Source organism: Argopecten irradians, chromosome 9 (assembly GCF_041381155.1).
Source record: "Argopecten irradians isolate NY chromosome 9, Ai_NY, whole genome shotgun sequence".
Taxonomy (NCBI): Eukaryota; Metazoa; Mollusca; class Bivalvia; order Pectinida; family Pectinidae; genus Argopecten; species Argopecten irradians.
In genome coordinates, this window is record NC_091142.1 from 14,095,398 (window position 1) to 14,122,225 (window position 26,828).

A 26,828-nucleotide genomic window follows, 5' to 3' on the forward strand; every position below is an offset into this window, starting at 1 on the left:
GCTGTATGTAGAAGTGGCTCCAGGTTTGTTATACCTAAGCCAAATTAAGTTGTGTTCATTGTTTTAAAAGATCTACAGATGATGTTGGATATTTGCGAGAAATGACTACTAGTTTGCATTAGAACGTATTCCATGACCTTTGACCTAACCTTTACTCCCTAAACCCAAAGGAAGACTACTAGCTAGTGGCTTAATACGGTGTATATTTAACACATTGAGCTGTCCTGTAAATATTGTTATATACGGTTCATATTTCACTTTTATTTGTTCGTTAAGACCGCGTGTGTATATGAGTGTAGGAGGAACATTTAAAAGGTAAGTGTTGTAGTGAATATTAAAAATTGTCACTTACGGGATAACTTTTATAGCAATGACTTCTTCAATTCTCTCTCGCGTCATAATAAAAAAATAAAAAGAAAAAACAAATCTGGCTTTGCAGAAGAAAATACAATCTAGATGCGTCACTTGGTAACGCTAACTCTTTTATCTTGCACGTAATGTGCATAATACGAAAAGTTTTATCTATATGTTTTTAAGAAACAAAAACACGACTGAATGTCAATTTAGATTATCATAAAATGAATGGTTATCAGTTTTATTTATTCGAAGAACGAGTGTCGTATTTAAAACTTCGTACACATACATATATATGTATACTGTAAATCAACTTAATTTCGCGGGCGATCAATTTTCGCGAATTTTGTGGCTAAAGGAAAGCGCGAAAATGATTTGCCGCGGAATCGTTCCAACAAATGTAAAGTAGAAGTCGTGAGGCAAAAATCGCGAATTAAATTCCTTTGGTTTACAGTATATTTATATATAACGGCGGGGACGAACATGGTATCTCTCATTGTATTGTGTCTCTCAGTCATAATTGTTTCCTAATTTGAAAAGAAATTGTCACCGAAAGAACTTTTCAATCACCACTTCATTACTCGAATTTTCGAATACACACACGGTGCTACCATACAGGGTATATATACACGCGCCGACCAGAAGTAATAGGCTATATGGAAAGAAGTCGTCGCTCCCCACATTGTAATGTTTAAATGGACTTTCAGTTGTGAATTCAAAGCTAATGTAGCGGTTAGATAGTTTATACAAATAAGTGATCATTATATACGCTTATAGTATCCGCTAGGGTAGGCATGTTTACTTTTTAACATAGGCAGTCACGATGATTGGAAATGTCCTTAAAATGGAGGTTCAGGCGAGCTTGGTCTTCATGATGTTGTATGGGAGTTGAAGGTAAGCAGGAAATGTCTGTTTATAGGTATAAGTTTAGAAAAATGCTCTATGTTAAATTTTCGCGAAGTTCCCTCAACTGTGTCGAATCGAATTCAGAGGCACACCATCTTATTGCACCTGTACAGGAAGGCCAGATTATCTATATGCCACTTACCCGATATTTTGTTGTCTCTATTTTAGGTTTAAACAGCAGTTGGCCTGTTACTTTTACTACTTTTCTAATGTATACTTTTGCAATGAATCTTCATTCTACAGTAGAATGTAAAATGCTTTAGGAAGGTTTCCTTTAAAAGGATAGGGTGCTATACAAATCTTTTACATTATATTGTTATGATATTATTGCTGTGTATTGAAACACTTGATCAACGGACCGTTTTAAACGTTCTTTCTTATCTAAACTATTTGTTTTGTTGTAGGTGTAAGGGTTTGTACGTCATAAAAAATGGTCAGAAGAATGAAGCATCACAGAAAACAAAAGTCAAACGATTTTAAAAATCTTCATTACTTGTGCAGTATTTCACATCTCATTTGTTATGCCTCTTGCCAAAGTTAAATTCGTGTTTCGGAATTTATTGTCAGATGTTGAAGACAACAGGCAGCAAGCCTAATACAAGCCCTAGATGAACGTAATGTCAACCAACCAGACAGAAACTAAGACTTCAGCTCTACTCTAACCAACAGTGACAACTCTGTTGGTTGACAAAGGTTTGATGATGAATCCTAATAAAAGCATTTTGGCGGTATTTACATCGCTTGTTTACATCTGTGTGTGCCATACCGCACAAGGAATAGAGTTGAGAGTCCTCGCCATTTTAGACGATATTTCTACAGAAAATGAAGAATTCTTAAACTCGTATGTAACGAAGATCAACACCTTCCTTCAGGGACAAACACTGGTTTTACCAGGAGGTAATTTATCGTTATCAGTCGAGACTTTAGTGAATATTACAGATGGTGACGATCTACAAGGGATGATTGGGAATACATCGGACCTTATAGGTACGTCAGGCCTTGTTCATAAGGGGATTCGTTTGCTTATTCGTTTGACTGGCAAGTTTCAATCGCTATTTTCTGCAAAATAAAAAAAAATAAAAATTTGACCACCAAGAGGCAAAATCTGGCCTGCTTTCACAAAACTTATTAACTTCAGAATATTAAGAATGGAAAATGAAGAAGTTGTGTGATTGTTTAGCTGTTTGATTAAATTAATGTGCTGTTAACAGCCAGGATCCTTTAAGGACAGCCTTAACAATATTAATCAACTTAATAACATGTTGACTGAATGGGCCAAAATCTGTTAATCATAGCAAAAGGAAAAGTGTTTGCTATTAGAACAATTGTGTTTGCTATTATCATGAAATTGTTTACTATAAGCACATTCGAGATCAATGCTAGATGATTTTGTAAATGCTTGTATACATCAATGAATTTTTGATCAAATTCCAATGTAAATGTTTTTCAAATGTATTTCATAGCCATTACCAAAATTGCAATTACATTCTAGATTCGATGTCAAAATCATGAGTTACTTTAAATAAATGTTATTTATTGTGAAAATCTTTATTGGTATTTAAACTATTTCTTAACAGCACTATACACAGACGAAGGACAGACAACGTCTTTAAAAGACAATCTATTGTCTCATCCCTTGACGACAGGAATCCCTCTTCTGGACTGGAACCCGGATGTAGATCAAGCGTCAAGGTAGGGGATTCTTTTTGGTATAGTAACTATGGAATACCCATTAATTTTACCTGATACTGATTAATGAATAGTTAGATGTCATTTATTACACCCATTTTCGTTGTTTAAAAGTTTGAAGGTACTTTTGATTTGCATATTCTGAAACCATTGTCGAGTAATACGACGTACACGAGGTATATCATCCTCTATACTCCAGGGGTTCCGATCACTTACGATCTCTACACCCCTGGACTATCTCATCGTAAAACTGGAGGCAACAGAACAGAACAGGTAATTTGTTCCTTTGATGTACATCAAAAGAGCCGTATAACGGTACACTGTGGTTGGTTATGTGGCTTTGAAGTTGGGAGTCGCTCTCTCTGTAGTCTTCAAAGGAAATCTTTGCCTGGTCTGTGATTGGTCAAATATTTTCAGCTGAGCTGCCTTCAATTTCACTATGAGATAGTCCAGGGGTGTAGAGATCGTAAGTGATCGGAACCCCTGGAGTATAGAGGATGGAGGTATATAAAAGCGGGACAATCATTGGGCAAAGTAAACTACTATAAATCATCGAAGATGCCAATGAGCCACAACTACAAAAAAAAAAAAAAAAAAAAACTAATTAAAAGTACACATAATATTGTTAATTAGATAATAAGGGTAAAACGCTGGTCAAGCGGTTTATACCGGACATGGGCTCCAAATAAGGTAAAAGGGTTTTCTGGAGTCTTCTCAGAAATCGTAGGGAATTTTGGGGATAAATAGAGTGCGGGGGTTAGGAGAGAGAGACTGGACCAGAGACGAGAGAGGAGTCCGGACAGAGACCAGAGAGAGACAGGACCGAGAGAAACATCAAGGAGAGTCCGGAGAATGAAACGAATATAGCAAGAGAGATTGGATATACAAGTGACATTGAGAGAAAAGAATATGAACACTATAGCGATCATGAACCAGGATTAAATTGTCAACTTTACAAAAAGACCTAGGAGGTTATGTTTTTATATAACATTGGGGTCATTTCTGGTGTCCGTGACCAGGATACAACTTGGACATGGAGCGCAAGAAATTGGCATAAATGGTGAGTGGACAAGAATGTAACATGGCCGAAAATTGTAGGGCTCATTTGGCAACTTAGGACAACAACTTACCGGTTAACGTCAAGCACTCAATGTCCAAGGGGTTGTTGAGTTCTATTCCTACCTTAATGGGGATACAAAAAAATGTAGGGGAATGCTCAGTGCTATAGATAAGGTAGCCACATTAACACGAATAGGGCCCGATAGGACCTAAATTAATGCGGTACCAAACAAGCAGGGGGGCAGTAAGTGAGTATATAAAAAGATTTGTTTGCTGAAGCACCCTGAGGCACGTTGGCGGAATTAAAACAAGAATTAAGGGGACGTTTCGTCAGATGTAAGCGACCCTCAGCAATGGCTTTTGTCGTGTTAAGAAGAAAAACACGTCAGTAAACGAGGAGTCAGATTCAGAAGAATTGACTCTTAAAAAGATATAGGACATGACATAGATGTTGAGAATGGATCAGGGATTTGAGGCGGACGTAGCCACCGACAGTGGACCAATGACAATAACACAGACAAAAGTTATACAAGTAGTGATCAAAACATATGGACTATTGACTTGGTAAATATGAACACAGAAAATTCCGTCTTTAAAGTACTTCTTTGGTTAAACCTATCAGTCTATTAAGGGGTAGTCATAGGATGAGAGCAACAAATTAGGACATCGTGGCCTTTGTATGTTTGGCTATTTGCATGGTAATGATTTGTCCACACTTAACATCTATACGCATTTTCATAACTTCCATGAAAACCAGAATAATTTATAATTAAAAATATTAATAAACGCAAAAAATATACCAGGTTCCCCCATGAAAAAAGGTAACAAATGTTAAATTATATTAAATAAAATTCGGTTGACAGGTATCCGTCAATATTGTTTAGTTTGAGTAAATGTAGTAATAAATTGTCCATTAATAGTACTGGGGAAGGTTAATGAAACCATAACTGGGAAATTGAGGGAAACCTTCCATAAGCAACTATCCGAATTTTATTAAAGGGTATCCAAAAGATAATACCGGGAAACAGTGAACCAATCTTATCAGTCAATTAAGGGGTTAGTTATAGGATGAAGCAACAATTAGGACATTTGCCTGGCCTACTTGGAAAGTTTTGTTGTATTAATAAACAATTTATTTCAATTATATGTTTTGGCATTGCATGGTATTATCGTGCAAAAATTTAAATAAAATACAAAATACATAAGTCTCGTCCAGTTGCACTTGTCCGGTCCCTTGACTTTCCGTCCCAGTGTCCACCACATTACAATCCACTACGCCTTTCACCCCTACCACTTCTCGGAGGGAGAATTGACGTATGCCTTAACAGTTCACCATCCTGCCTCAACGACCTTCAACCACGCCAGTTTGGGACGCTGCCAGGAGAGCCACCCCCCCATACGCTTTGCGTGCACCACCGCCCGACTTCTCCTCAACAACATTTATTGTTTTACCCACTCAGAGATTCTACAGACCTTCCAACCTGTTCCGATTTTCCAACGATCCCTGGAATTGCTCCAACGTTTTGAATGCACCAAAACTACGCCCAGTAATCGGGTTCCCTTCAGATAGTGGGGTATGCATTAATGATAATGCTACGTCCGCAGAAAAGAAAATGTGTCAGGAATCCCCCATGAGCGGGTTATTAAACCCAATGTTCCAACTCGATCCACAATTAAACAATGACTTAGTAATTGTGGACAATGTGTTGTATTTAACTTGTACATATTACGTTGTAACCATAACGTACTATACCGTGCGGATTCGGCGTGGAACAATTATTAATTAATTTATTATTTAAGACGACCTTATATTATTGACGCTATTGGTGTGAATTTCTTCAGTGGATTTTTGGATACTCATATCAATAGAAGTCGTTCCGCTTCTCATTGTGACTTGTATTATTAATTACGTGAAACTTTATGTGAAACTATGTGTTATACTATGGCGTGGACTTATAAATCAGATTAATTAACAAACGGAGGTACTATCATGGGGATTATGAAGTTAATGGATTGCGTCTTTAGGTTTCTTTGTATAATTCTAGGCGTTATGAGCGTTTTTGATTTTGCAAGTGATTAGCTTATAATTTGAATGAAGTGGTAAGAGAGGTGGGAAGAGGGTGTTGTTCCGGAACTCTATGTTTTACGAATTAAAAAGCTGGCTGTTAATTGAATATTAGTAATTGGAGTAATTTAAAGCTTTTTGAAGTAAATTGTCTGGGAACCATTTGTCGATTTTAACATAACTACCAAATATTCCTTAAAGTATTGGGAGGTGTGTTACAAAAAGGTCTTAAATATGTAATAACATATATTGATAGATAATTATACAGAGGGAAGATATAACTAGTATATATATCATCCAGGGGAGGTGTAAGACATTACAGATGTAGTACACATAGCGAGAGGTCATTATGAGTAATGGGGTTCAATACATGTCCGGAAGCTAATTAAAAGTACACATAATTGTTAATTAGATACCGTTACCTGACGTTAAAGATCCTAAGGGTTAAAACGCTGGTCAAGCCGGTTTATACTGGACATGGGCCCAAATAAAGGTAAAAGGGTTCTGGAGTCTTCTCAGAATCGTAGGGAAGTTTGGGGATAAATAGGAGGTGCGGGGTGTTAGGAGAGAGAGACTGGACAGAGACTAGAGAGAGCCGGACAGAGACCAGAGAGAGAAAAAAACAGGTGACCGAAGAACATCAAAGAGAGTCCGGAGAATGAAAACGAAATATAGCAAGAGAGATTGGATATACTAATTGACATTGAGAGAAAGAATATAACACTATACGTCATCAGGAATAAATCGTCAACTTTACAAAAAGACCCAGGAGTTATGTTTATTATAACATGTGTCCGTCTTTGGTTCTTTGTCTATGATTTCATAAACCCAATTTATATTGAGATTACCTAGGTAATGTTACAATAATTAAATTTCGTCGACAGGTATCCGTCTTTGGTTCCTCTGCCGATGTCTGTTGATGACGTCACATCTATCCTGATTCCCTTGTTGACCCATTTACAATGGAATTATGTCCAGGCCATCTACCAGAACACATCCTACTTCTCGAATATCCTAGCGCACGTGCAGACTGTCGCTGGACGTGCAAACGTATGTGTCCTTAAGTCTTTTCCCGTCAGTAATGACGTCACGACTTCAAGATTATTGGGCATTGTACAATCTTTGGAGAAGGAACATAACACAAGCGGAGTCTTGATATTCATGGACGAAATACTGACTAGGTATGCACATTAATGAAACACGAATCGCATTCTGAGCTCACCATAAAGCCATTGCACGCTTTCACACTTGCATCTATTCGTATTAGGTGATAAATCCCTGTTAAATATACTATAGGATATGGCCATTACAACACAGGGTGTAGTAGTAGAGAAGAAGGGCATTGCAGCCAAAAAAAGTAAATAGAGGATTTTACATTAAAAGGCTCGTGGCATATCAAATTATTGAAACTCCTTTGACAAATTTCATATCACATAGCCACTCATGTAAGATTTCTATTTATCACATAACTTTCATTAAGAGAAATATAAGTGAAACTTTAATTTTCAACAATAGCATAAAAAAAAATGCAAAACAAATGAAAAGGTTTTGTCACTAACAGGCGAATGCTTGAAGTCGTTAAGATGCATGGAAACTCGGGAAAATTTCATTTCATCACCATTGATAACAAGGGCGACTGGAGCGTGTTTCCCATGCTAGGTAAGTCTTACCACTTGAGACCGTCACAAACACATATTATAGGGATCCAATTTCAAGTACAAATTATCCCTATGAGGATTATCTAAGTATGCAATTTCCTGATGACAACCTTTAGGGTTATGTTGTGAATATATTCCTACCGCCAAATTGACCGTCGAACTTATGTTATCACACGGAGCACGTTCCTCATGTGCCTGACCTGATTACAAAATAAAGAAGAAATGATGTATGCGTCTGTTCATCAACCTTTGCTACAGTGGGTAGATTTTTAACCAAAAGGAGCCAAAAAGGCACTTGTCGATGAAAAACAGATTTGTATATCATAAAATATCGATGTTTTGCTTTCGATGAATCATGGGACGGGTTAAACGGAGATGTAGAATTAATGCATTTATTGCTATTAGCTATATAGCTAATATGAAATATCCATATGAGGTACTAAAGCTATATGTCTCTTGTTCTATTGTCTTTTACTGTTTACAGGTACGCTTATGATCAACAGAGACTGGAACCATACACGAGAATTTGGTCAGTACAGGCAAGGTAATCATGCAAGCTCAAAGTCTGGTAACCTATACTTATAATATATGTTACTAGTGTTTTGTTAAATCACCAGTGTGGTAAATTTCAATTGATAGAAAATTACTGTCAAATTGTTTGCTGTGTGAACGCCTATACCTCCAGATACAGAATGTGGAAGTTATTTTTTTTCTGTTAACTTTTTGTTTTAAAGAAAACAGAAATCATCTTTCATTTGCCATAGAAGAATTCATGAAAATGTAACTTAACATGTTAAACTGTTTCAGTGAGAAATAACACATCTGAAGTAAAGTCGCTGGAGACGGCTTTGCAATTTCTGTTACACGGACTGACCAGTGCAGGTCTTGGTATTTCTACCTGTCTGACGGGAACATCAGTAGACGGGATCCCTATTGACTGTATACAGCAACTACTCCTAAAGGTGTTGCTTGAAGATGTTGATGATATCAATGTGTATAATTACCAAGGGAATACTAGCGAAGCAGCGTGGGTCAAGGTAAACTTTTTTTTTGTAATTTCCATAGAATGCCGTCAGAGCATAAATGGTACTCATCATTTAAACAATAATTGTTGTTTGATCGTGTATATATATATATAATTAACACACACAAAAAACTATATATAAATAAATATTTTGTTGTTGATCCATGCGCAATCAGTGCTTCATTCCGTTTAGAACATAGTTCCACGGATTTTTTTTCGGGATGCAATTAGTCATTTTTAATCATTTTATCTTGAAGTAAAATTAGAAGCTTAAACTTTTCAATGGCGGTATTTGTGTAAAGTAAGTAACTTTTGTAAGGGAAGAAAAGTACTAAATCGTCTGCTCCAGTTTTTGATAGAGAAAAAAAATACCGTTTGTCAGTGGTGGAGCATCTTTAACCTTTGTAATATATAACTTTGACGTATGGATGTTAAAGTGAATAGTCGGGCAAAGAAAACCAGTCTAAGTGCATTCATTGGCCTTCCAAATGTTCTCACATATTAGAACGACGGTCAAGTTCTGCTTACGTTGCCCAGTTCTGACCATTGAAATAACTCTTTGAAAGCGAGGCTGCGTGGAAATGTAACCACGGACATAGTCAGTCGGGAGGACATTTTAGGATTCCTAAACTATAAATTAATTTCTTCGCATGCAGAGAGGTTTTGACGGGGGATTTTATTTTTCTATTCCATAAGAAATTATGCCGGATACATTCACTCCATTTTTACAAACTTTAACTTTTCTTGCCCGACTGTTCACTTTAACTTGTTATTGGTGACGGATGGACTGACGTAAAGGTAATACAATGATGACACGTATATATCCGGTATCGCTAGTAGTTTTCCAAATACATATAAAACGAGTTACAGAGTAGGATTGTGTGGTGTTTTGTTGATAGAAAATATTTAATATTATAGACATTTTATATACATGTATTTTAATTCTGCATGTGTAAATAAAACTTATCTACATGTCTATATCAAGCAAATTGATAATTAAAATGAAATATGTAATGAATCTTGGTCCAGTTTCACGAACATTCTTTTAACTTTTGAAAATTCTTTGACTTGAAATTTCCATTAGGAAAGCATTACAGAGGCTAGAAAATCCTTTACTTAAGATTTGTTTCCTTAAATTATGTAATGCTTTTCTATGGGAAATTCCCTAGAATTAAGGAATGTTAGCCAAGGTTATTCCTGACGTTTTCCATATACTATCTTATGTTGAAGGTCATGGATGATGAGTACAAGATTCGATCTCCTATTGTTTTCTACGACAATGATGATCTACCTATCGACGGCCATGCCGTTTCGACAAGTCAACCTTTCCGATGGGAATGCCGACGCCATATTAGACAGGACGTTCACGTATCAGAACATGCAGATGTTTATCTAGTTGCTGTATTTCCTTTACACGAGCGGGCCAATACACCGAGTGGGTGTGGAGACATTAATCCAGACCAGGTCATTCTGGCTGAGGCAGTCACGTACGGGGTGGAAATCATTAACAACGACCTGGGAACTCTTCCCGGACTGTCATTGGGATACATTATCATCGACAGTTGTTCTCTTGCCGACCGTACCATAGATCAACTAGACCGGATATATAGCAGCAGTGTTGGAAACGGGGTAAATCTTCATGCAGCGTCTCAGATTTTTGGAGCAGTTGGTTTCACCAGCTATGATGAGTACGAACCTCTCGCTGGCTACTTTCATAGTAAAAACCTTCTGATAATCAGTGCCACAGCCATCGATTCTGATTTCAGCGACAAGAACGTCTATCCAGACTTCATGCGGATGGTGCCAGATCAACGAGAGGAAATCGGCGTTATGTTTCAGACACTGAAATCCCTCGGAATTCGGTATGTAGGACTTGTGTATTCAGAAGAACTTCTTAATGACGCAAGCACTAGGCTAGTAAATGATGTGGCGGACTCCTTCAACATATCCGTTGTCTTTGCGATGCGTATAGCAAAAGACACGCAGCGGAATGATTTGTACATGGAACATTTGGTGGATGAATTAATAGTCAGAAATCTTAACGCAACTCGCGTATTTGTTACTTTTGCTGAGGCTAAGGTTCTTGTGCCATTGTTTGAGGCGATGAAGCGGAAACGTGTTGAAAACGTCATGTGGCTTGGCGACATTTCATGGTCTGTGACCATACACGAGGAGGAAATAATACCGTACACGGATTTATTGCGCTGGACTTTTGTAGTGGGCATACCGTCTTATTCGGTTCCAGCATTTCATCGACATCTTCTTCAGATACAGGACAACAGCTCTGCTGTGAGTTTGTTCACAAGAGAACTTTTCGATCTAATGGCAATATGCTATAACCGAACTTTGGACGAGACAGATCTTTGCTATAAACTGCATTATGACGTATTCGCTAACAATGAAGCCTATCTGGTGCTTGATTCTGTGAAGGCTTTGGCGGAAGGTCTTGACAAACTCTTAGATAAGTGTCCTTTTGGTGACTTTTGTCAAGATGCAAAGAGAAACCTAGCAAGCGAACTTCGCGAGAACATTTTTCAAAATCCTTTTCCTGGTTCTAGCGGTAAGATGGTCCGATTTGACAGCAAAGGAAATGGTCCAGCCTCGTTTGGGATTTATCATATCGTTCCTGATGAGGAACATGTCGTCAAGTATATGATGGTATTGATTTCAATTTATTTTTCAATTTTAGTATAGAAATGCCTATTATATTAGTACATGTACATGGTTTATTGTTGTCATTTATACTAAAACCAACTGTTAAACCTGTTAAATGGAAGGAAAAAGCTCTCCTTAATTTGAGATAAATTTGTTATTTTTTGAAAGACGTCTAATTTATAGAAAACATCTTTACTATGCTTATATTTAGAGCATTGGTTTTTAATTGCATTGCTTAGATGAACGAACCTCTTGGTTTCTTTTTTAATTGGTTTAGTGGGTTAAAACTACAATGTATTCACCGAATGATTGGCACGATTTATTTTCAACAATTGATTTAGAATAGATTGTCATTAATAATTTAATATTTTGAATTGTGCAATGAATTTAATTTTGAATTTCAAAATATGTAATTTTATAGGTAAGCATATTACATTTACTTACAATTTAAGTTTCATTCTATCTAACAGTACTTATATATGTCATTAATATAAAACTATTTGTTGTAATATAGGTTGGTTCATTTGAGGACGAATCTCTCAGTTTATCGAGCAGCATATCAGTTCCACCGGATTTGATAAAATCGGGCTGCAGTGTTCGCCCCTGCGCCAATATACCACCCGATATTTTCGGTAAACCTTACATCTACCTGGAGGGGGATCCGATGCTGTACGGCTTCGTGAAGATGTATGAACGCAATGATGAAGTATCATGTTCAGGTGAAATGAGCCGTAATGGGTACCAATCCATGGAGACAATGGTTTGGGGTGTCAATGCTATCAATAACAATACTTCCCTTCTGTCGAATGTCACGCTTGGTTTAGCAGTGTTCCCTACTTGTGGTGTACCTACAGTTACTAGAAACCTGGTACAGAGCGTTTTACTGCCCAATCTGGTGTTGTCGCCGTCAGGATTACGTCCTAACACTTCAATCCTAGGTATCGTCGGAGGAGAAAATGTAGTGGACGCCATAGCGATGGAAACCGCTACCCGGACAATAGATTCCGAAATTCCCGTGGTGAGTGTTGGAAGATTTTGATGCATAGTTAGTTATAGTTAATTGTTTTCGAGTACAGGACCAGACAAGTCCCCATGCACCAGACTCGGTGAGTTAGATGTATGCTATTCTTAGAAATTTATTTTAGTCATTATTATTATTATTATTGACAAGTCCTAGTCCGTCCGTCTGTCCGTCAACATTTCCTTTAAATCGCTACTAGTCATAGAGTTCTGCATGGATTGTAACCAAATTAGGCCACAAACATCCTTGGGGGAGGGGGAACAGAACTTGTATAAATTTTGGCTCTGATCCCCCGGGGGCAGGAGGGGCGGGGCCCAAAAGGGGAAATAGTGGTAAATCCTTTTAATCGCTACTAGTCATAGAGTTTTGAATGGAATGTAACCAAATTTGGCCACAAACATCCTTGGGGGAAGGGGAACAGAACTTGTATAAATTTTGGCTCTGGTCCCCCGGGGGCAGGAGGGGGCGGGCCCAATAGGGGAAAATAATGGTAAATCCTTTTAAATCACTACTAGTCATAGAGTTCTGCATGGATTGTAACCAAATTTGGCCACAAACATCCTTGGGGGAGGGGGGAACAGAACTTGTATAAATTTTGGCTCTGACCCTCCGGGGGCAGGAGGGGCAGGACCCAATAGGGGAATTAGAGCTAAATCCTATAAATCGCTACTTGTCCTAGAGTTCTGCATGGATTGTAACCAAATTTGGCCACAAACATCCTTGGGGGACGGGGAACAGAATGTGTAAATTTTGGCTCTGACCCCCGGGGGCAGGAGGGGCGGGGCCCAATAGGGGAAATAGAGGTAAACCCTTTAAATCGCTACTAGTCATAGAGTTTTGAATGGAATGTAACCAAATATGGCCAAAAATATCCTTGGGGAAGGGGAACAAAACTTGTATAAATTTTGGCTCTGGTTCCCCGGGGGCAGGTGGGGCGGGGCCCAATAGGGGAAATAGAGGTAAATCCTTTAAATCGCTACTAGTCATAGAGTTTTGAATGGAATGTAACCAAATTTGGCCACAAACATCCTTTTTGGAAGGGGAACAGAAGTTGTATAAATTTTGGCTCTGACCCTCCGGGTGCAGGAGGGGCGGGGCCCAATAGGGGAAATAGAGGTAAATCCTTTAAATTGCTACTAGTCATAGAGTCCTACATGAATTGTAACCAAATTTGGCCACAAACATCCTTTTTGGAAGGGGAACAGAACTTGCATAAATTTTGGCTCTGACCCCCAGGGGCAGGAGGGATGGAGCCATATAGGGGAAATAGGTAAATCCTTTAAATCGCTACTTGTCCTAGAGTTCTGCATGGATTGTAACCAAATTTGACCACAAACATCCTTGAGGGAAGGGAAACAGAACTTGTATAAAATTTTGGCTCTGGCCCCCGGGGGCTGGAGGGGTGGGGCCCAATAGGGGAAATAGAGGTAAATCCTTTAAATCGCTACTAGTCATAGAGTTCTGCATGGAATGTAACCAAATTTGGCCAGAAAATATCCTTGGGAGAATAAGAACAGAACTTGTATAAATTTTGGCTCTGATCCCCCGGGGGCAGGAGGGGCGGGGGTCCTATAGGGGAAATAGAGGTAAATCCTTTAAATCGCTACTAGTCAAAGAGTTCTGCATGGAATGTAACCAAATTTGGCCACAAACATCCTTTTTGGAAGGGGAACAGAACTTGTATAAATTTTGGCTCTGACCCACCGGGGGCAGGAGGAGGAGGGCCCAATAGGGGAAATAGAGGCAAATTCTAATAAATCGCTACTTGTCCTAGAGTTCTGCATGGATTGTAACCAAATTTGGCCACAAACATCCTTGGGGAAGGGGAACAGAACTTGTATAAATTTTGGCTCTGATCCCCCGGGGGCAGGAGGGGCGGGGGTCCTATAGGGGAAATAGAGGTTAATCCTTTAAATCGCTACTAGTCAAAGAGTTCTGCATGGAATGTAACCAAATTTGGCCACAAACATCCTTTTTGGAAGGGGAACAGAAATAAATTTTGGCTCTGGCCCCCTGGGCGCATTAGGGATGGGGCCCAATAGGGGATTTAGAGGTTAATATTAAAATTCCTTCAGAAAAGAAACAATGAACCTGTATTCAGAACATTACTTGGCATTACAAACCAGGTGAGCGATACAGGCCCTCTGGGCCTCTTGTTATTATTTTGAGCATTATTGACAAGTCCTAGAGTGACACCATATAGTACGTGTACTTATTTTAGCAGAATTCCAATTTTAGCGCTTTTCACACTCTAGCAGAACGCTAATTCAAATATAGCGTTAAACTTGCCTGAGCTATCATTATATGCTTGTAATAATCTACAAGTACTTAATAGCGAATAGTTTATGGGCTAATTCAAAACTGTGCTAATAAGTCAATACCCCCAAGAAGCGCTAAAAATTGAGATCATGCACAAAGACATGGTTATCAACATTTTGGAACATCTGCAATTTTCATCATTTTCTCAGAACAATTCACTATTCATCTATTTTTAGATAATTTCCTCACGTGCTGATGTAAATGACGGGAACGATCATCCACGTATGTTCCGGACCGTGCCGTCCCCGTTCTCGGAAATGGATTATATCCTCGAACTTTGTCTTCAGTTAAAGTGGACATACATCCATGTCATATACAACGAGCTTCTTGGCAGCGTCGTAAAGTATCTAACTGACATAACTGATGAAAATGGAATATGTATCGCCAGTAGAAATATGTTAGAAGAATCGTCTTCCTCCGAGTTCACGCGGTCAACCCTGATCAACATGACGGACGTAGAGGGCGCATCTGTCGTTATTCTAGTGACAACTTCCGGTGTTGTTAAACACGTGCTGAAGGAGGCCCGGGAATTATATCTTTTAGGACGTCTCTTCTTCATTCTTCCATTTGAAATGTATGATATAGACAAATATCTTACAGAAAATGACATAGGTAAAACCATCGTCTTTTATTTTCACGCGTTAAGTTTGCCTGCAACTTTAGACACTGCAGATATTATCCAAAAACCTTTGTAAAGATGATGTTTCATTTGCTAGAAAAAGGAAACAAATCAAAAGGGATAACATTGTATTTTGCTTTTAAAAGATGCTTCACTGCTGACGAATTACTATTTTTCTTCAGCTATAAAAAAAACAAGATAAGACGAATTACTATTTTTCTTCAGCTATAAAACTTACTTTCTTTACACCATTCCCAACATTGAACAGTTTGAGCTTCTAATTTTACTTCAATGTAGAAATTTTAAAAATCACTTTTTGCATCCAGAAAAAGACACTGTGCCCTATATGGAATGAAGTACTACCAAAAGTATTTAATATTATTTTAATTAGTAAATAAGACACATGTATAATAAAGTCCAATGCATATTCTTTCATTCCAGGTGTCCTCTCCTCCCGCCAAGACATTAAAGTAAATGACCAGTTTATGAACTATTTTCTAAGTCTGAGCATCAATGACAAGGTCAATGATCCATGGTTCGCTGATTTCTGGCAGAAAGCAAACGACTGCAATCTTCGTTATTCTACAACCTATGATGTCGACTGTTCTAATTTAGAACGACTGTCGATGAGCAACGTACCGGCCAGCCCTGCCACTAGTGGTATACTAGACTCGGTCTTTGCCTTGGGGCATGCACTCGATGGACTGGTCAGAGAATGCAAGACTAATATATCAGAATGTATCAAAGGAAACCGGACACAATTTTACAGTCATATCGACCGCCATCTTGTAGGCGTAGACTTTACTGCACCAGGAGGTTCACCGTTCAAGTTCCGGGACAAAACGACAGTGTCTAAAGCGTTGGTTGTGACTAACGTGCAAAAGAGTCCAGACGGGGGAATCCGATTAGTTGATGTATGTTTACATTTATATATCGTAAAACTCGAATATACCGAACTCTGTTAGGACGAATTTTCATGTATAGCGAAACAAATCGTCATCTGCAGCACTATTCATGTATATTAGTATTAAAAAGTCACAGTGCCACGAAATAATTATTCCGATTTTGCATATTACAGAGTTATCTGCCCTTGCGGGAAGGTATCGATCGGTACGCAATTATTTTATGAGCGCCATTCACGCCGTTTTCACCGAAAAGTATGACGTTACACTCGCAAACACATGACGTCACAATCAATACCTACCCGCAAGGGCATATAAATTTGTAATATGCAAATACGGAATAATATTCTTTTGTTGATAACGAATTCATTCTAGCATTCGTTCACCTCATTTTCTTATTGATTTTATACTTAAATAGCGAACCGCTAATTAATCACCGATGTTTGAATTCCATGTGGGGCACTTACCTTTACTTAAATGATCATGCTAGTAGAAACCCAAATCAAATCAATCATACAAAACACAGAATCATCACTTACATGTCATATATAATACGAATTATGTGTTATGTGTTACGAATTATACGAATTATGTCCCCTGGCCGAGACACACCAAAGTCTATGAAAGTGGTAGTTTCTTCTCCTGCTTAGCGCTCAGCATACAGGGAGTGGGACGACTGGTTCGCCCGTTGTCAGTATAATGTGACCGGGTGGAGTGTGTTGCTTGGTGTCTTCGGCGGCATGCTTCAGTGATATAGCACTATAAAAAGGGCAACAGTTCCAGTATACAAGAAGACACAACATGAATATACTGCAGTCTCCCAAAACACGCACCTCCCACAACATACACGCAACACACCGCATACATGGGAGGCCGTTTACATGACCATAGCTGTTTATAGGACGTTAATTAATCAAACAAATAAACAAATAAACAAAGAATTATGTGTTTTTGTAGGTTGGCACGTTTGTGAACAAGAAACTCGCACTAGACATGAGGAAGCTGAGTTTCTATAGAAAAGGTGTTCGCGTCATACCCGTATCGAAATGTCTGGGCGACTGTCGGAACTGCTTGGATCCTAACTTTGTCAATGAGTATGACGCGCGCGTGACTTCATTGATATCGGCTGGTCCTAGTTTGCAGCACAGGGTGTCCACCGCCCTCGGTGTTATAGATATCCTATTGGTCGGTATCTCCGTGATGTTCATTGGGATAGCGCTGTATATCCTGTGTAAGTTCCATACACATAAGGTGTTAAACCTGTGTGTGGATGCAGATACGGGGATTCTGATTGGCTGTGTTCTGATGACGTGCTCCAGCGTCTGCTACCTGTTCACACAGACCAAACTATTATGTACTATACAACTCGGCACTCCAGGTAAGAATTATTGTGATTATCTTACAGCCGGTTATTTTTGCGATTTCGCGAGACATTGCTGGGATCATGAAATATTGTTAACTGATTGAATCATATATACCCTTCAAGCCACGTCGCGAAAAATTGTATACAACCACTTAAATTTAGTTTTATGTTTTGTTAAAATCGCGAATATATCAAGGTAGGCCTTGCTGCTATGACATAATATGCATGTTCTATTTCAGTTTAGATGTATATTGCATTGATGTTGTGATATTTTCATGCTGTCTTTGAATGAGCATTTAGTAGCAAAATTGGCGGATATTGTCCGTTTTCAAATTATGCATTTGCCACCAATAACAATTTGTCTGAAAAAAAGTATCAAAATATATTTTTTGTTCCAAAGTCTTTTTCCCGTTGTGTTATTTATGATGACAAGAAGACCTTGTTTTCATTCGTCTCTTACCTTGATGCAAAAAAGTTTCAAACGTGTAATACATGTATTATTTTCTAGTCTTTTCTATCTCATTATTCCATGTTAAATGTAACAGGAATATAATCAATCTTGTCAATAGGTATTTTTCCTTTGTTTTCATGTTAAGTGTTACTTTTCTTTTTTTTCATACTATATAAAAACACGTTATCTTGAAATCACAGTAGCGACTCATGACGTTGCGAATTGATTTAAAAAAAGTAATTGAATTTGTCAAGTAGTCCTAAATATTTATGCACTATTGGCAAATTTTATCGTATTATGACAAAATGTTTGCAAACTTTTGGGAGAACCAGAAATTAGAACAAAACTATTGATATCAGTTTTTAATTAAACTACATATTCAAGGATTTTTAAAATTCGCCAATATTTCATTTAACAGCTATTTCATATGCGATATGTATTGGGGCTTTGGTTGTAAAAGTCAACAAAACGGCCTGTCTACGGTTTAATCTCGGATTTAGACAAAGCCGTTTACCACGCTGGGACTTCGTCTTGACCTACATACCTCTTCTGGTGGTTCCGACGATAGTTGCCTTTTCCAATTGGATGCAAAGCGACGCCATAAACATCGTATGGAATGTTCCTGGAATTAGGGAAATTTCCAATATCGATGAAGTGACCATTTCATGGCGTTGCAGTTTTGATAAGTAAGTATGTCTTTTTTCTTGGTTTGATAAAAGATATTAATTGTGAAATCCTCTTGTAGTTGAGAGGTACATGTATGTAATTTTATATGACGCAATATCAATATTTGTTTGTTTTCATTCCAAATCTGACTTTCTGAATGTCCAATTAATTTTTCATACCACCATGAAAAAATAGCCGATAGTGGCGAGAAAAACCGACGTTATCATGACGTCACATATAAGAGGCATTGACATTACATATTAATTCAGGAAAAATGCCTTGAAAAAATCACTAGAATCGTTCATTAAAACACATTTAATTTATCAAATACATTATTTAATTAATCATAGGCTTTGATGTCACTATTGTGTTTTAAATTCCATCAGGTTATGAAGAAAAGGTTTCAAATTTTTTTATTATTATTACTTCATACAGATGCACACAGTTTGCAAACATTTTCTTTCTTTTCTTACCCCTATGGAATTAAAAAAAATTGTGACATCAATGCTTAAATGAGGACGGTTATGTGTCATAACGTTATAATTAATTTTTCTTTGTTTTCATACCAAATTTGGCTTTCTGATTGGCCAATATTTTTTTTGCATACCACTATGAAAAAAAAATCCGAGAATGGCGCGAAACCCCGACGTTATCGTGACGTCACAATGGAGACATTGACGATGCATATTGATTCGGAAAAAAGAATCCCTTGAAAAACCACTAAAATGGTACATTTAAACATATTTCATTTTATCAAATAGAGTATAAAATTAATTATAAGTTTGCAAGCAAATTTTTTTTTCATACCCCGATAAAATTAAAAGATAGTGACATCAATGCTGAAACTTGAAACATAAAGTTTGTTGTGAACCTGAATAAATAACTCTCGAACACGTCAATACTGACTCCTTATCGGTGTTAGATAAGCTGCTCTGAAAAGAGACGCGGTTTTTTGCGCGTTTTTTAAACTATGGTCATATCCGGGTTACGTAAGGCTTTATCGTGATAATTTTGTATGGAGAGGGCTATTAATAAACATGAAATATTCTAAAGTCAAATTCTACGGGAAAGAAACTTTCATCCGTAAGCACCATGCTTCTGTTTTGTCGGACCAAAGTAATTTGAGTAAAAGTGATATTAATATGACATTGGTTTTTGTGTCACCTACAACGCAGGGGCGACACTTAGGTATCACTATGTCGGCGTCGGCGTCCTGGAAACGGTTTCCGTGCGATAGCTTAAGCATTTATTTCAACCAAATTTGGTATATACAACTGTACCTTTATATCGATGAGATCTCGGATGATTTCGATAAAGGTCAAAATCCGTCAATATTGCAAGAGTCACGCGACTTTAAAATTGTCAAAACAGATAAAACCATGGTTTTCGCTCGGTAACTTAAATATATATCGTCCATTTTCAACCAAATTTGATATATTGCTTTATATCAATGAGATCTTAGATGGGTTCGATACTTCTAAAAAAATGAACAATTTTAAGAGTTACGGAACTTGATTACTTCACCTTATTATTAATATTTTCAACTGTAAATAACTATTTTTGTGATACTGTGCAGGCGACACATCCACTTCCATGGAATTCTTGTAAAGAATCTTGGTTACAATCGTTGGTCTGTTCAGATCATTGTAGTTCATAATGGATAAAATGGACAAAGATAAAATAATGAAATCAAATGTTTGATTTCTTGATTTTTGTACAATAATCTCTTACGTTATGCCCCATCAACGACAAATGGCATTTTTCTCTATCAAAAACAGGAACAGACGAATCGATATTTTTCTTCTGTTACAAAAGTTACCTTCTTTACACCACTGCTACCATTGAAAAATTGAGCTTGTTATTTTAATTAAAAATAAAAATATTAAAAAAAATTACGTCCCGAAAAAATGCAATGGTACTATACCCTACAATGTATATTGAATTTAAGTACTGATTGTTCATGCACCAAAAGCAAAATAATTTATTTTATATGCATTTTTGTGTGTGTTAGACACATACAAACACGATTATACATCAGTTGTTGTTTAAATGATGCGTATCGTTGGTGCTCTGTCGGCGGTGGAGCTTCTTAAATCAAATAACTGGTTTTTACGAGAAATAAGCGTGATGGAAAGTATTTTATAACAAGTTTTACATATGTATACTTTGTGTATGAGAGGCGGATAATATGAATATTTTGATATTCCTGGTGTTTTGTTTTTCAGAGGACTTTATTCTGTGTATATGACAACTCTTTGGTTCGTGATCGTTGAGACAATTATCATATCACTCTCGTATATATTACGTCGCAACCAGGAACCGGAAGTCAGTCAGGTCATGTGGTCTTCTGCAATCAGCCTCGTTTTCATCGCTGGGTCAACATTGATACTGATGCTGACAGAGAATGTGGACACATACGGAATAGTGATGTGCTTTGTTCTTAACATCAACGCTATGGTGTTAACGTGTGCTAACTTTCTACCAGCCGTTATCATTCTGATGGACGAAGAACAGAAAGAGGAGCACTTCATGCAGCTTATGACGCACGACAGAGTAGCACGTGTTGCAAAATTTTGGCGGGAAGAAAAATTAAGCAAGAAGAAAACTAAAGGTAAGCGTTTTGCACGTTTCAAATATTTCGAGTTCAGTTTAGACATTAAAATCATAATACAATTGTCAACCATTTAGAACAATTGTTTTTGTATTTAAGTTAAAAGTAAAGGTTTACTGTCGATGAAACCAGATGTGTCTATATAGTTTTTAACTCCGTACGTCCATCTACTGGTTTGTCCACATGAAGATGGTCAAATATTTCACGGATTCATGTCTGAATGGAATATCCCCATACTGCACATGTGTATAAGGAAATAAAATTCTCGAATAAAATTTGAACTATAAAGTTATCTGCAAGGTATAGGTCGCTATAGGACATATGTGACTTCAGTAATGCTCTGGAGTATTTTTGTTTTATTAAATGGTCTACTTTATAATTAACATAATGTCGATTTATAGTTAATATAATAACAAAAGACAAATATAGAAACGTAAATGCACACGTACTTCAATATGAAAATATGAAATGTACAATTTGGTCAAAAATAATTTTTTGTCTGACTTAATTATAATTTCAATTATGACTCATGGATTTGCTTTGGAACGTCTAAAAGTAAGCTTAAGCATCATTTAAATGGTAAAAAACATTTTTGTGTAAATCTTAGTTAATAGAAAATTTCGCGAAAATAAATTGGTGCGAAATTTGTTCAAGCACAGTTATAGAGGAATCTAAATCGCGAAATTCGAATCAAGTTCCCACGAAAAATGTATTGTGCTATTTTGATATTTCCGTGTACCTTTGGTTCATAAACTTGTTCACGTGATCATTTAAGTGACAAATTCATTTTATTTTGTAGATGACGAGAAGAGAAAATCTACGAAGTCGTTATGGAAACAAGGTATAGAACTTGGTGTAATTTCGAAAGGGACTGAGGAGGATACTTGATGCCGTGAAAACGTCTGGCTGTTTGGAAATATTACAATACCTCGAGTTCCTATAGATGTGAAAAACAATTCATTTTCTTATACTATGAAGAAAAATGTAGAGGTATTTCCATTTCCTTATACGTGTGACAAAAATATGTTCTTTTGTAACTTCATCCAAGACAAAATGGGTTTTTTCTTTAATATCACATTCTGTCACAAACTATCTTCATATCGCATAAAGCTTTATACAAGCAACATCCCATTGTATTTCGAATATCATTTATTTACAGATCTGAAATATGTGTATCTCGCTCGTGAAGCTCAACAAAATGCTTGTGGTGTCCCAAATAAATGTTCTTCAAACAGGTGACAATATATCTTTATAAAAGACAATTATCTGTCGAGTACGATTTACTTTTGACAAGTTAACGCACCTGCGTATGTGGATAGCATACCTGCGTATCTGAGTACAACTTACTTTTGTCGACTTTTGTACGTTTGTATTGTGTATTGTAAACCTGGTTATCTCGAGAACATCTTAGGTTTCTCAATATGTTGTACCATAAATGTGGGTTAATGGTCTATGAAGTGGACAGGGATATCTAAACCCGAGTGAAAGTTTTTGGCCGGTCAACCCGACGCTTGCCGAGGGTTGACGGCCAAAATCTTTCACGAGACGGGATAACCCTGTCAAGTATGGGAGAAAGAGATATCTTTTCCATAGCAATCACGGGATATTCCTGTGAAGTATGGGAGAAAAAATATTGTTTATCTCGAGAACGTCTTTTGCAAAAACAACTTTGAATATCAACAACCGTTTACCGTGGAAAAAATATCTGGCCTACATGAAATTACCTTTCATTGTTGAACTGATTATGTGTATCTCGAATACGCCTTCTCTGTGTGAGGGATTTATGATAATTCAACACAGTCAGTACAGTGCCTTCTCTGTGTGAGGGATTTATGATAATTCAACACAGTCAGTACAGTGTAAAGTAGTGACTGGTATGTTACGAAATGTCACAATACAGATGATTTATGGAAAGTTTCACTTAAGTTCTATGACTTTTGTCGATTGTATTTTAAAATTAGGATTATTTTAAGTGAAATGATATTTTGATAAGGCCTACCTTTTAGATACGTAAATATTCTAAGAAGAATCAACAAAACATACAGGCAACCTTAGACAGGCCACCAGACCCTAAGTGATGAAGGCTTTCTCAGCAAAGGTCCAATACTAGATTATCTCCCCTAGATTATCTCCCCCAAGTTTAAAATACTGGAATCAGGCATGAAGGAGAGACAAAAATAATCAAGCCAAATTTTTGACGTTTTTAATATAAGTGGCCAGTCGTAAGACAAGCCTACAAGACGCTTTTAAACAAGCAAATAATTTTATGTTATACAATGAGTTACAAATAAACCGTTTTTATTGTATTTTACATATCTTCTATTAAAATTTTTAAGTTATTATGCTTAGGCATCACCCAATGTTTTTGCCATCATGATTTAATGTCTATTGAACCATTTTATTTTTGTGATATACAAATTTTCGTGTAATTTCTTCGCGAGATATCTCCATACCGAACTTTAATGTTTCGCAAATGTAGACTGGATTATCTGCCTTAGTAACAATTCTCTACGCTAGGTTGCGCTCATACATACTATCCGTGCGTTCCATTTGCAGATTCGTACCAGTTGTATCGATACGAATCTATTGTATCTCAAATGAAACGCGCCGTACCAGCAGAACTGTACCGGTACAAGTGCACGTGGTTCGTTTTCAGAAGCGTACCACTTGGATCCAAGATGGCGGACCCGACATTTTTTATTTGTGATCGGAATGTTCTCTTTGTTGAAACAAAGACAGAGATTATTTATATCCGATAAAACTATATGGATTATTTATTACGATGAATTCCGAAACTATTTATGCTTTTCCTTTATATCCATTGTATTATTAACACCGAAAATACTTTTATATCCGAAGCGTATCTTCCATATGTGGGTGCCGCCATCATGGAAAAATGCAAACGCGTCCCATTTGGTGATGCCGTATCACTTAAGTACAACTGGTACGAATCCGCAAATGGAACGCACAGTTATATGTTTTAGTATATGTTTTTTCGGAGCGAAGCCTTTCGGAGGGTAGAAAATCTACGGCAGGCAAGCCAGTCTAAAAACGTATGTATGAATGCACGATTGACAGTAGGAGCCCTTGATATAGAATTTTGTATTTGAGAATAGATTGAAAATAATGATAACGCAAAATATTGTATATGCTAAAATAAAATGTTTTACAGTATGTATGTTTTAAAAACAAATACTTAACAGCAAAAGTCTAGTACTAAACTTTTGCAACAATTACTGACATTGTTGAATGTACTACAAGTAAACATATAACATGTTAATCAATGACAACCGGTATTACAATTATAAATTAACCAATATCAGACAGGTATTGAATAATATCATACTCAATCTTATCTTGTTTAATTTATGAAATGCTCTCACTTCATAGAGGTATGGGAGCTATTAGCTTATCGAGGCCCGGCATTGTCATACTTAAAACGTTGATATTTACGCGAGGGTCAATTAATCACGAAATTTTCTACCTCACGTAAAATTTTGTTGTTAAAATCATGAAAGTGTCTTTATCGTGAAAATAACAACACCGTGAAAGTTTGCAAATAATAAAATTAAGCACCCGCTTATATATCAATATCAGACAGGTATTGAATAATATCATACTCAATCTTATCTTGTTTAATTTATGAAATGCTCCCATTTCATAGAGGTATGGGCGTTATTAGCCTATCGAGACCCGGCAATGTCATACTGAAAACGTGGAAATTTTCGCGAGGGTCAATTAATCACGAAATTTTCTACCTCACGTAAAATTTTGTTGTTAAAATCATGAAAGTGTCTTTATCGAGAAAATAACAACACCGTGAAAGTTTGCAAATAATAAAATTAAGCACCCGCTAAAATACCCACGTTTACAGTAGTTCATGGGGAATCGAACTAAATCCTTATAAGCTTGGTGAGGGGTTTTAGTGTGGGAGGAAACCGGATTGCCCGGAGAAAACCCACGTGATCGGGCAGGTGACCCCTGGACTTTTCACCTCCGTGCCGGGGATTCGAACCCCGACCGGGGCTAGGTGAAAAAAGGGTGAGTTGGCCTTAAACCATGCTTGAATGTTAAACCTAGAACTAAATTTGAAAAATGCATACTAAAATAAGATTTTGGATCTTTACCCACGAATTTTATATATATAAACAAGAAAATATGTCATCCGGTGGAACAACTTTATTGACGGCTTTATCACCTAAAAAACGCCTAACATCGTATCATGGTCATTTATAAAAAACACTCGGTAACGGCTGATAGGTGGTTTCCCTCCCCAAAACGTACCAAAAGTCCAATACCAGGTCTTAGGCCTTTCATAACTTTACAAAACGTCATCTTTGAAGACTTTAAAGGATTGTTATCCTGAGTTCCGCATTGGATATAGGTCAAGGATCAATCAACAATTAACAAACTTGGTAGGACATTTTATGTCATGGCCATGCTATACAATGCTTAATTATAGGTCTCTAGGCTCCTACTAGAAATAGAGAAGAATTTTTTTTAAATGATTTTGTCGAAAGCATATTGCATTTTTATTTGGGGAACTGGTAGGCCATGGTCCCTTATGTTCCAACCGGGAGACTAAGTTTTTGAACGCGTTTAAAACAGAAAAATGATACAAAAAACTAATTGTTTCATTTTATTTTGAATTGCTAACAAAACATATCCAAAAAATGAAAGTAAATGGGCTTGTGTGGATAACGAAAACTATCGGCTTTCTCAAATGACAATTTTCACAGGATTATTTTCATAACTCTACAATCACACGCACGCCTCTGTGACCTTGGATGACGGTCCAAGCTCGTTTATTTTTTTCAACCCGATAGTCAACTACCTAAGCTTACTTCCATGCAAATCAATGAAGCCTCTATACTATTGTAGAACTTGACAAGAAAGATTTTTTTCGTGATTTTCACGTAAATGGCGATTTCCATTATGATCAATGATCATTCGGAAGTTGACAATTTTAGAGAAAAAAATGTAACAATTACAAAGTTTCTAGTATGCGATTCTACATAACATACAAAAACATGAAAGGAATTGGCTCCAGTGGTTACACGAGTTATGGATGTCCTAGGTTAAACCGGCAGTGCCGTCATTGCGGCCATATTTGAATTTGATATCAACACCATATTAACAAAAGTTGGTCACGGTGACAAGTGGAAGATTTGTAGTGCGTTTGGCTTGATTGCACTGGTGGAATCAGAGGAGATGTTTAAAATATAATTGTCGAAATTTGAAAAAAAAATCTTAGTTAAATATTAAATTACGTCATAAAAAATTATTTAGTGGACTAATTTTTAATTTGAAGACATCAAAGCCTTCAGAATGAGATACTGCATCGATGCAATGGAAAAAATTTGGAAAAAATTGAATAATAAAAAAAATTCTAAAAATAGTCACTTTTTTGTAAACTTTGACCTCTAGCGAGCTTTTTAACAAGACATATTTTGTGGAAACATGTCA

The 26,828-nt window shown here is 37.0% G+C and overlaps 1 protein-coding gene and 1 long non-coding RNA gene across 2 annotated transcripts; one reads left to right on the forward strand and one right to left on the reverse strand.

The window, feature by feature from the left end:
• The first annotated feature begins 661 nt into the window (after positions 1-661).
• On the forward strand, positions 662-23,152 carry LOC138331563 (uncharacterized). The gene is made up of 15 exons (XM_069279264.1): positions 662-1,248; positions 1,665-2,247; positions 2,838-2,952; positions 6,958-7,254; positions 7,635-7,732; positions 8,216-8,275; positions 8,539-8,768; positions 9,986-11,413; positions 11,925-12,428; positions 14,927-15,362; positions 15,811-16,283; positions 17,229-17,649; positions 18,504-18,771; positions 20,977-21,362; positions 22,162-23,152. Exons 2-15 carry the CDS (start codon positions 1,959-1,961, stop codon positions 22,248-22,250), a joined length of 5,094 nt encoding a protein of 1,697 aa, XP_069135365.1. The 5' UTR covers positions 662-1,248; positions 1,665-1,958; the 3' UTR covers positions 22,251-23,152.
• Positions 22,494-25,375, reverse strand: LOC138331564 (uncharacterized). The gene is made up of 2 exons (XR_011209709.1): positions 23,175-25,375; positions 22,494-23,125 (listed from the first exon to the last, which is right to left on the reverse strand). It is a non-coding gene; the product is annotated as an uncharacterized lncRNA (long non-coding RNA).
• Positions 25,376-26,828: the final 1,453 nt, after the last annotated feature.

Bases quoted from the DNA above. Each gene is read 5' to 3' on its own strand.
- LOC138331563 (XM_069279264.1), top strand. From the start codon at position 1,959: ATGATGAATCCTAATAAAAGCATTTTGGCGGTATTTACATCGCTTGTT. The intron at 8,769-9,985 runs GTAAACTTTTTT...CTTATGTTGAAG, and splicing joins GCGAAGCAGCGTGGGTCAAG to GTCATGGATGATGAGTACAA. The intron at 15,363-15,810 runs GTAAAACCATCG...CTTTCATTCCAG, and splicing joins TCTTACAGAAAATGACATAG to GTGTCCTCTCCTCCCGCCAA.